We start from the raw sequence: 11,537 nt of genomic DNA on the forward strand, positions 1-11,537 counted from the left end.
ATTTGCATGGAGTCTGGCAGATGTAGATTTATTTTTCTGAGCTGTCTGCTCTTTCTGCCTCACTGTGAATATATTGATGCATTTTTTCCTTTTGCTCTGCACTGTTGCCTCTGCATATGTAATAACTTAAGCAGTCACACAGGGGTAAGCTGCAAAACACTGACAAAATAACTGAAAAATAAAATACATAACCAGAGGAAATTTTAAATATATACATATGTGTGTATGTATAGTTAGTGGTCATTTCATATTACAGAAACAAATATCTAAATTCACTGAAAATGTTCACAGGGACTTTTGCCAGTGTATTGTCAAAAATAGAAAGAAGGTGGTTGATTGTATTTGGGCAGAGAGAGAGACATAATAAATATGTGTTGTGCAGCATGTTTGGATTAGAATAAGAGAAACTGATTAATTGGCAGCTGTGAGAAGACATGCTATGTTATACTGTTATTGTTGCATCTGTCATGTGTACAGGAGCTCTCTATAATTAAACAAGTCTGTTTTGGACTACGCCTGTCTCTTTGTAATCGAATAATTATAGATTAATCAACTCGATATTCTGATTTTTTTTTTCCTTGAGGATGTTGAATAAATTGGATGCAGCCGTAATTCTGAGCAATTAATCTGTCAAAACGTTATGTTTCAACACCAAGTTTTCAGCATTCAATATTCAATATGGCACTTCTCTCCTGTCCTGATCATATATATTATTCTTGGTTGGGCAAACTGTGTGTGTGTGTGTGTGTGTGTGTGTGTGTCCAGGTGTGTGTGTGTGTGTCTGTGTGTGTGTGTGTGTGTCTGTGTCTGTGTCTGTGTCTGTGTCTGTGTGTGCATGCGTGCGTGCGTGCGCTTCAGATTGTAATTCATTTTTAAACTGAGCATCTCTTCGTAGTAAATGTTTCTTTTCTGAAGCACTGCACTGTGGATAATTGCTTCCACCCTTCAGAAATGAAGGTATTCAAACACAGTTCTCGGGATGCAGTTTCTAGACTATTTCTGTTTTATTTTGTTCTAAGTATCACATATCCACAATGCTCAGCCATGCTCTGTCCATACACATTTACAGAATTCTGCATTCTTGAGTGACATAGCATAACTGATGCCACTGAAGGATTTTACAATAGCCAACAGCTCTCTCAATGGATTCAACATGAGTACATTTCAGCTGTATGCAGTATTTATATATATACACACACACACACATTTTTTTGCCTGTAATCATTTGAATCATCCACAGAGGTACAAACTTGAAAGGAAGTCTTTGATATATTATGAATGCATTTCCCAGAATATGTAGCCTCTCATTATATGGAGTAGATTTAATTTGTAATGAAAATTAAGCGGTATTACAAACATTAGAATGCTTGGGTTAATAATGGTATATGGACCAATTTCGAATCATTAACATGACAAAATAAATCTAATGAATGAATTTCTGGATCTCTGGATTTACATGGTTAAGTCTCACCACATGGCACATCCATAAAAAACAAACCCTTAATTCACTTTCAGTGTGAAAATTTATAGAAATGAAAATTAAACATGATTCCGAGAAAAGTATCAGAGTTCAGGAAATAGTGATGCAGTATGACAGAATCTGTAACAGATGTGAATATGAAAAACTCGGTGTCACACATGTAGATGTTTTCCAAGGATATGATTCATGTGGAACTTGTGTCAAAAACAAAAATCCCCGGATGACATCAATTCTAACAAGACAAGGAACAGTGAAAATAAATGGCTTACAGAAAATACTTAACTGGGCATGTTTGATTCAACTTTTTTCTTTCTCTCTTTTAATACACGCAAGTCTTTAACCACAATAAATCAGGTTTGCACTCAAATCTCTCTCCTGTAGAAAATTCAAAGACATTGAATTTCAAACATAAAGCTGTGGATTTGCATTTGCAGACTTAAATAAGAGAGAAAAGTCAATACAGTCACAATTCATAAGGAACTGATAGAAACTATCGTCCTATGTTGCATTTTTTTTTTCACTAGTAATTGTTCCCATTTCTGAAGGGCAAGATATGTTCTGCAAAAAATTATTTTTGTGACTTAGTTCTTTCATTTCTGCCCTCACTTGACAGCTGCCCAATGTTATTCTGTTTTAGTTCTGGGCTGCATTTTGATTTTTCTCTTTTTGTCGTATGCGAGAAAAATAAAAATCATAAAACTTTCATATATCATGAAGAAGGGAGAAACGGTCGAAGAATGGTTATGAGTCAAAATTAGAGAAGAGGGTGAGAGGAGCAGAGAGTCAAAATGCGGAGAGGAGAAGAGAGGAGAGTCGAAATGAGGAGTGGAGAGGAGAGGAGAGGAGAGGAGAGGAGAGGGATGAGCAGTGTGTTGTTGGACAGAGGGTTGGCACGGTGTGCATGGTTGGCAGGCTGACTGGAGGAGTGGGCATGCTCTCAGACATCTGTTTGCGCTCTGCGGCTGCCGGAGCCGTTGGCAGAGGGGGGCACACAGCCATGACCAGCGGGAACGTGGCACAGAGATAATGCCCTTCTGTAAGGCTGCAGCCATGCTGGTGTGCAGCTCTACTCACTACTGCCTTTCTTCACCACACTGTGTTCTAGCCCATCACGGCTTTTCTCACTCACTAACTCCCAGTCATTTTCATACCTGGTGTTATGAACACTCTGTATTTACTGATGTTTTTTGAAGGTTTCAGAGTACTAGTTGATGCCTAATTTTTACATAGCACCGTTAGACCCTCGCTCTCTCTCAAAAGTAAACCAACAAGCAAGGTTGGCGTTAGCACTGCCGACTTCCACAGCCATCTAACCACACACTAAAATACACGGATGCAGATGCAGAACCAGACACACAACTACATGCACACACAAAACCCCTTCATTTTCACATGCAAACACATGCACATAAGCACACTCTAAAAGCCCATGTACTGACATGCAAACACGCACACAGACACACAGACACACAGACACAGACACACATATAAACACACACACACACACACACACACACACGCACGCACACACACACACTTCCTCCACTGGTCAGTGGCCGGTCCACTGATGCCACTTTGGTGTGCCCATCATAAAACATGGCAGGAAAGCTCTGATGTTTAAGTAGTTCAGCTGATGCTGCATTTTACCCGTGGTCATTCTGAGAGCAATACTCAGAGGTGCATATTTAGGGCAAAGCAACAGTACTGTATTCAACGCTGTGTTGTGCACGTTTCATATTCGCAGACTTCAAAGCATCCGTAACCTCAGCTTCTCTTTCTCTCTCTCTTCAGGACTGTAGCTATGGCTTCAGGATAAGGGTAGGGATTTTCAACACACAGACAATGCTACCATCCCTGACAGGAACATGGCACAAAGAAAATTTGTAGACTTGCCAATGGATAAAAGACAGATACAGTTGTCTAAAGGAACCATATGATTCAATCCACGATTATAATTTTGGTATATAGACACCTACAGGTACATTAAGCATAAATATAAAGCAATGCTTGGGATTTGCCTCAAAAAGATTTTCCAGGATGCACATCAACAAAACAGCGTTACATCATCACCCTGCGCACTGACTGAGAGATACCGTACTGAAAATATGACATTGCTTTACTAATCAATTTAGCATCCTGTCAAATAAGCCATTCTCTTTTTTGGGTTTGAATTATGAGAGCACACTCTCTTAGGTTCCCCATATATAACTTAACCTAGCAACATGGTGAACTGTCTGACACTGATTTCCCATGTGATGGGAACAGCCGCATGTTAATTATGGCAACCATCTGGTAGAAACCATCAAACAGGCATCCTCCACCTCACACAGATTTGTAGCTGTCAGTCAAAAACACAAGCCACAGGGGTTGTGAAAGTGGTATGATCCATGCACAGGTCTTGGGGGATTTAGCGGTGGCGTGAAATTAATCTTCAGCCGGCAATTTGACTGGTCTTTTTTTTTTCCTGCAGCTCAAACCAGCCACAATCACTATTGATTTGAGTCGTCATGAAAAGTGAAACATTTTTTTTTCTTATTTTAGCAGAAAAGAGTAGGAACACAAGAGACACGCCATTTTGTCCCCACAGAAATTAAAACTAACAGTACGAGTTAGAACCTCTCCACTATCAGAAGCAAACAGCTATACTTGAAATGACTAATAAAATGAAATATACTGCTGGCATTTCTTGACTAATTGAAAATAGCAATCCACACAGCGTAGCTGTTCTAAGTGTAGAATTTTATATGATATGTGACACCTCATGGGAAAATATATTATGAATTTTTATGTACGTGTCTATGTCTATGTCCTCTTGGTTGACCAAATGTTCCTGGATTAAATTAATCTGCCCCTAAAAGAAAATGCAAAGCCATATGAAATATCAGCCATGCCCCTTTCTCTTAGATCATCCTGACTGATACAGTGCTTCCATTTTACATAAAGTACTTCTTTTCCATGTAGCAATTATATCACCTGCAGCAAAACACTTTGATTCAATTACTGATTGGTTAAACTGGCTTTTAATTCCTTACATATACATATAACTTCCAAAGAATGAAAATATGTTTCTTCCATGTAATCCATCCCTGGGTGATAAAATGAGGGCAGGGGTGTATAGACTTGCCTGAAGTCAGCTAATTAATTTGGAAGTACTTGTTTATACAAATCACTCAGTTCTTGATAGCCTGCTACAGGAAGTAAGGGCATGTATGTTCTCCTTTTCAACAAGGTCACTGCAGTCTCTCTCTGACATCATATTAAGTTCGATAGTTAATCGCGCAAACAAAAGTCACTCTGATCAGAAATAAAAAGCTGTGTATTACACTTTATCCTCTAAATCTTTCCAAAAATGTGGACTACATGAACCTGTCGTGAATATTTCACAACACCAACACTGTAATTACAGTGTACCACTGCTAGAAATATATAAATGCACAAAAACATAGTTAAAAGGAACCAGTGGAATGAAATTGGATAATAAGAAATTGTCTTCATAAAAATAAACAAAGCATTACATTTTAGCCTACCCTTGTGCATCTGCACACACACACACACACACACACACACACAAACACTTTCATACTCTACTGAAAATCTAATGATGCAGTTACATGTTAAAGTACATGTCTTTCCATGAAAAATACATGTCTTCAGTAATGATGTGTAATTCCTCTTTTCCAGTTAATTTTCTGCTCTATAATCACATGAGCTCATTTCTCAGCCAAACAGTGTGGAGTCAATACACTTTGACCAAAACAATGAGAAGTCAAACCATCCCTTTATTCACAGTTTAGTATAATGACGTTTGATCATGTATCACTGGGCTAATCTGATGGTGGACTTCTTGTAAAATGTTTGATGTTTGCCACAGAAGGGAATTCTTAGAGAAAACCCTCCTGTTCTATATAGAGTCTGAGGTATAGAGTTCTTCCTCTGCAAAGTCAGCATTTTCCATTTCACTTTTCAAACTAGTTTTACTGGCTGATCCTTTGTTTTAGTCTTCACACTAAATTCACTTTAAATAGGTTTATCTTGATGGTCATTTGCTTGTAAAACCTTCATCCAGATGAGGCATTTTCAGACCAAGTTGAGGTGAAGATATACATATTTATATATGCATATATATATATATATATATATATATATATACACACATATATATATCAGCTTTTCTTCCTTTCTTTCTTCCTAAGGAGGATTGGAATTCAGAGGCAGACCACAGCAGTGCCACAGCAGTGGATGAAGGGCTCCAGCTTTGCCAGAGTGAATTGGTTGGTGAAGGTGGACGCAGACTGCAGGGAGGCAGATAAAGCATTCCTCAAGGTGCAACACCGTTGACTAGTTAACACCCCCCTCCCCCCCCCCCCAAAAAAATTATGCCGTAATTTCAGACTCCGTTCCAAAGTCCTGGAATTGGGTTACAAGATAATTTCACAGGCGACTTGCTAGTCTTACTTGGCAGTTCAACTGGCTAATTGAAGAAGGTGATTTCCAGTTCCTGCAACTGTTTAAGGAATGATCCTCAGAATATGAGTAATGACGATAAAAGGGATTTTCTATGACGTTGTAAGATTTTTCAAATACGTATGAATATATTTTCACTTGATTCATGGGCTGAAGTGGTTGCAGTGCTCATCCAACTCTGAAGTTTGCTCTGGCTAATACTCCATTGATTTAATAGAACTTGAAATGCAGAAATAAGAGGAAAAACATGCAAGGGCCATACATTCATCACCAATGAATCTGGAGAATCAAATGAGTTCGAAAACGCATGAAACGTTTTGCCATTTCTATCTGACTGTAGTATTGTCTGTTGAAATGTAGGGTGGAACTTTTATTTCTATAATAAGGTGTTTTTTGTTTGTTGTGCACAGTATTTGCCCAAACACTTTTGTGCACTAAGAAGTGGTCTCCACAGACAGATCACTATATATCAAAATATTTATAGCCAAGATCACTGAAAGTGCTCAGTGCTGTGCAGAGTTTGGCAGCTTTTAAAGCAAATTTATTTTTGAAAAAAATTACACAATATTCATAACCAACACTCCTGCATCTTATGGACATGTAATTTATTTTTTCTTAAGTTTTATGCAATTCAAAGTTTATTTACCCTTTTATGAATGAAAACTGTACTGACAAACATCCCATTATGTATAACTTCCCCAGAGTTGTGTACAGTCTGAACAAAATTCAGACCTTGTGCTATGTAGAGATGCAAGTTCATGGCAGGTTTTATTTTATTTTATTCATGTCAAGTCAGAGCGCTATAACACACTGAAATCAAGATCTAGCTCTGTAACTGTTTGAGTTTGCATTTATTTCAGCTATAGTGTATCTTACCGAATGCAGGGGGAAAAAAATTAACAAACATCCCCACTCACAAAAGTCTTGTAGAGTAACAATTCTGAGCATTTTGCTTTTAATGCTTTGCTTTTAATCAGAAATCTTGTTTGAGAATTGTAGGTCAATTAAGATAAAATTAAACAAAATATCTCTTATTAATGATTGTATATTCCACTGATATTACCTTGATGATAATATCATTAAGAATATGATAATTAATGGTATCATAATATCAATATTAATGGGGCGGCGGTTACAATAATCCTAATAAACATACTGACATTTTTCATGAGTAGCCTATAGATTAAGGATTCTTTTCAGCCACTCCTCCACAACCTTTCTCTTACGTCATTTAACAATCCACGTGCGTATTGATCGCGCGGCGTCATACAGCATCGGCGCATCCACACACACTAAATCATACCGTCATGTAAAACAAGTTGAAGTATAAATTTTTGGGATGGCGCTCTTAACTAAATAACAGTTCGGATCACCACTTGCCTTCATATGCCCCAAGAGGGCCTTAAAAGAAAATTGAACTAATTTGGAACTGCCATGGTAGATGGTATAATATTTTTCATAGTAAAGTCAAACTTCCTTAAGTCAGCTGAGGTTGAGTGATTTGTATCACCCCTGTGTCATTATCAGCTACTAGTTTTCGTGAATCTGCACATGCCACAACAATCACATTTTATGTTTCAGACTTGACACATTTCAAATTTTGGAACACCACGGAGACAAAGTGAGACGTAAATACTAAACTTCAGCAGCACATGGGTATGTCAAGTTCAGTGACTGTGGCTACGGTACCCGGGGAGGCACAAACCTTATCTTCAAACAAAACCGCGAAACGCCTTCACCTCTCCAGTCAGTCCTAGCGGATCGCAGAACTGTGCAGCCTCATCCTGGAGAACGGCAGAGTGAGAGAGGGAGAGAGAGAGCGCGAGAGAGACAGAGAGAGAGCGTGCCAGAGTACAGGGAGAGAGAGAGAGGGAAGAGACGGAGCGACAGACACTGTGAATAATAGTGACCACAAAAGCCGTCACCTCTTTCTTTTCATTCTCGTCTCAGAATATTTCAACGCTTGGATGAACCATAACCTATCGATCTGTCAGTGCTACACCTGGATCCACTGACCATCTTACAACAACCATGTCCCGAAGAAAACAGAGCAACCCCAGGCAAATCAAACGTAAGTTTCACTGCCTCTTTAGGCGTTTATTTGTACCGTGCACAGCCTGTTGAAAAGAAGTTGAATAAGATAATATATGCTGACTTTGGAGTGTACACAGAATGGGCAGTTTATTTCATCTACCTGTGTACATTTAGCTGTTTCTCTCACACTGGCATGTCAAACATGTGGCACGTACAGTACTTTATTTTGTTTGGGACGTCACTTTTTGAAGTGAATGTTTTAGTCCCCGAAGTCTGGCAGTATAGAGAACTCATGGTGAAAGTTAGTGAATATTGAATAGAAAATACAAAATAGGTTGTGGTTTAACCGTATTATCAATTCATAGCTGTTTTGTTGCTGAGAGTAACCAATTAATTTGTGAGTTTAAAAGCCGAACATTCTCTATAATACAATGAAATCTGTTTCGCGACATATTAAGGAAAGAGCGGTTTGTTTTACGTGCGCCATATTTGGTACGTTTTGTGCAATTAAGTTAGATTTAAAAATATTGTGAATTATGATAACTATAAAACACACACACACACACAGAGCACACAAGTGTGTGTGTGTGTGTGTGTGTGTGTGTGTGTGTGTGTCCTTTTTTGCTAATTCTGTGTCTTAGTAATAATAATAATAATAATAATAATAATAATAATAATAATAAATAATGTTCAGTCACATGGCTTAATATTTATTTTTATTTGTTATTACACATTAACACTAAATGTTACCTTTCTATTTTTACACCATTTTGTTTCTAATTTATCACAAAGTTATAACAAATGAGTGTTATGAATGAATGTACATTTAGCTTCAAATGTTGCATCATAGCACATTCTGTTCATATGAACCAAGTCTATAAATTTAATTTTATAGACTTAAGCAGTTATGAAGCCTGATGAAAGACACTAGTGATAGGAGAATTTACGGTAAACACATTTATATACCATTTGAGAGAAAAGATTGCGCTCTTACTGCAAGATTAGTCAGATATTTAAAAAAAAATTCAAAAAGAGGCATTGTTTATATTTGACAGTTGTTCAGTGTTTGACCATGGCCCTGCCATTTACTGTGACAGTGAGTGAAGAGCATAGTATGATCTGTGGAACTAGCTGAGGAGGGTCTAGAGCCACTGGACTATCTGTCTATACCGAATACTTAAAGGCTGCTCACAGTGACACTGTGGGAGCTTAAGGTCGGCAAGCAGAGAGTCCATGGCTATGAATTGTTCTGAGGAGCAACTGAAATTCCCCACGGGCCTTTTCTAATACGTCAGGAGTGAGAACTGTGCTCATGTCTCTTAATGCCAATATTGACCGGCGTCATACCCATTATTCAACATTGCATGTAAATAAGTGTATGCGAGGGACGGAATGAGAGACACTGTGTGTCTGTCACATGTGTTTGTACAGGCGTATTATGGTATTATTAAACTCATGTGCACTGGATAGTTTTATAAGAAAAGATACGATTGTGATATTTTATAAATTATGACCTAATTGAATCCAGCTCAACTTGTTCAGTTTGACATTTAGTTTGATTAGATGAGGTTTTAATTTCTGAGAGATGTTGACTTTGGATATTAATTTGGAACACTAGCTGATTTTTCGATATAGCAACATACAATATATGCTCCTAAATCATGATAAATATTTTTTAATACAGATCAATAAGGAGATGAACATGCATGCAAGACAAGAAATTTAGCCCCTAATTAAATAATATGAGAATTTGTAATATGATTCTATGTGTGCATCTGCTGCATTTACACAGTTTGCCAGGTGTGTTTCTGTGTGTCTGCCTGTGTGCTTTTGCATGAGTTTGGTTATGGTTTTATCATTCCATCATATATTCAGTTCAGATTATCTGCCCCTAGAGTTCTTGTTTTCATACAATATATGAAAATTATGTGCAGAATACCTACCTAGCATCTGAATTTTTTAGAAAAGCAAGGTAATATGGATGAACTAACCAGGAAAAAAAAAAAAAGGCTGAGATGACTCACTTGTGCTTGGACCAATCAAAAGCTTCTCTGTAAAACGATTTGTTGTCAAGAACTAAAATTCTAAACCAAAACGCTGTCATTAGCATTTCTGTGCTTAGACCCCACGGCATCGCTGGACCGTAAGTCATGTGATAACGTTGGACCGACGCAGTAAGTTAGCGCTCGGCGTTTCGAAAAACGAGAACCCTGACTTTAAAACGCAAAAGGTCACGAGAAGCCTACAGTGCTTGTTCTCTCTCAGCCCAGGAAGAAGAGAAAGGCCATTAAAGAGGCGGTGCATAGGAAGTCAGCACAGACAAGTCAGTCTAAAGGACAAAAAGGTTGTTGGGCACAGCCCCCCCCCTCCCCTCCCCTCCTAACACCATCCAGGGCATACATCGGTCCGTTATCTAAAATTGTGATTTATGCAGTATTTTAATATTTTGCTTATTCTTTCCCCTTGGGTGCTCTCAGAGCTATGATAAAAAGGCAATGCTGAAAGAGCGCCATTAATTTGCTCCGATGACTGGGGAGATAGGACTTGATAATAGGAAAGATAAGCTGAGGAGATATACCATCAGAAGGCCGATTATTACCATTAAAATTCCAACCCAGCAATCTGCAGTCGCCTGATAATTCCCTCTCCGTTTCCACCACTTTGGATGATAAGGCAAAAAATAGTCACTCAGTGCTCCTTGATTAGGCTGCCTGGATATCCCGATAATGCAGTGATAAATTATGTATTTTTTTCCATCCCTTGTTTTTTTTTTTCCCCGGCAAAATGTTACATCTGATTTAAAAAAAAACCCTATATATATATTTCTGCTTCATCTTTTGCTCTAACCCATCTTCTTTTCTCCCCCTTCCCAACCAACCCCCTCCCCAGACAAAGCGAAAAACCCCACTTACACTTTTTTTTTCTTTTTTTTTTATTGTAATAAGACTTTGATAGAGAGTAGTGATATGAGGAGGGGCTGTTTTGTATGGGAGCACATATCAATGTTATCAGTCCATCTCTCTGCGCCAGCTGCTTGCTGCTGTTGTTCTTAGCCCTTATCACCCTTTGCCAATATGCCAATAAATCGCCCAGATGGTTAGGTGTGCTGAGGCAGGGCCGACAAAATTTATGACAGAAAGTGATGAAAATATGGCTGATGATGGTCGGATTGCGATTAGCTGTGCGGTCGCATGATGTGTGAGCTTCTTCTGGTCCACTTTCTCTGCTTCTCTCTCTCTCTCTCTCTCTCTCTCTCTCTCTCCCTCTCTCTCTCCCTCTCCCCTCCACCTCTCCTTTGCCCTGCTGCGTTGGTGTCTATACATTAGCTGCTCTCTCTCCCATGAACGATGCATTTTGGTACCCTAGCACAGAGCGCGGGTACACGCGGCTGCTAAATTGAAACTGTTGTCCCTCTGTGTAATTTGTCTGTAAAATTGCCCCCCAAAGTTTTTGCGTCAGGCTAGGCTAGGCGAGGAGCCTGGATGATGTAGGGAGAGGCTCTCCTGATCTGTTTGTGGTATCCAGCTGGAGTGGTCACTGAGTATCTGTGTACAGACAT

General features: G+C 38.7%; 1 protein-coding gene across 1 annotated transcript in view; it reads left to right on the forward strand.

Moving 5' to 3' along the window:
* Nucleotides 1-7,970: 7,970 nt before the first annotated feature.
* The window catches only part of zfpm2a (zinc finger protein, FOG family member 2a), a 113,229-nt gene continuing 109,662 nt past the window's right edge, over nucleotides 7,971-11,537 (forward strand). The window contains exon 1 of the mRNA XM_030782708.1: nucleotides 7,971-8,015. Coding sequence (XP_030638568.1) covers nucleotides 7,976-8,015 — 40 coding nt within the window. The 5' untranslated portion in view covers nucleotides 7,971-7,975. The remainder of the gene's footprint in view (nucleotides 8,016-11,537) is intronic.

Source organism: Chanos chanos, chromosome 8 (assembly GCF_902362185.1).
Source record: "Chanos chanos chromosome 8, fChaCha1.1, whole genome shotgun sequence".
Taxonomy (NCBI): domain Eukaryota; kingdom Metazoa; phylum Chordata; class Actinopteri; order Gonorynchiformes; family Chanidae; genus Chanos; species Chanos chanos.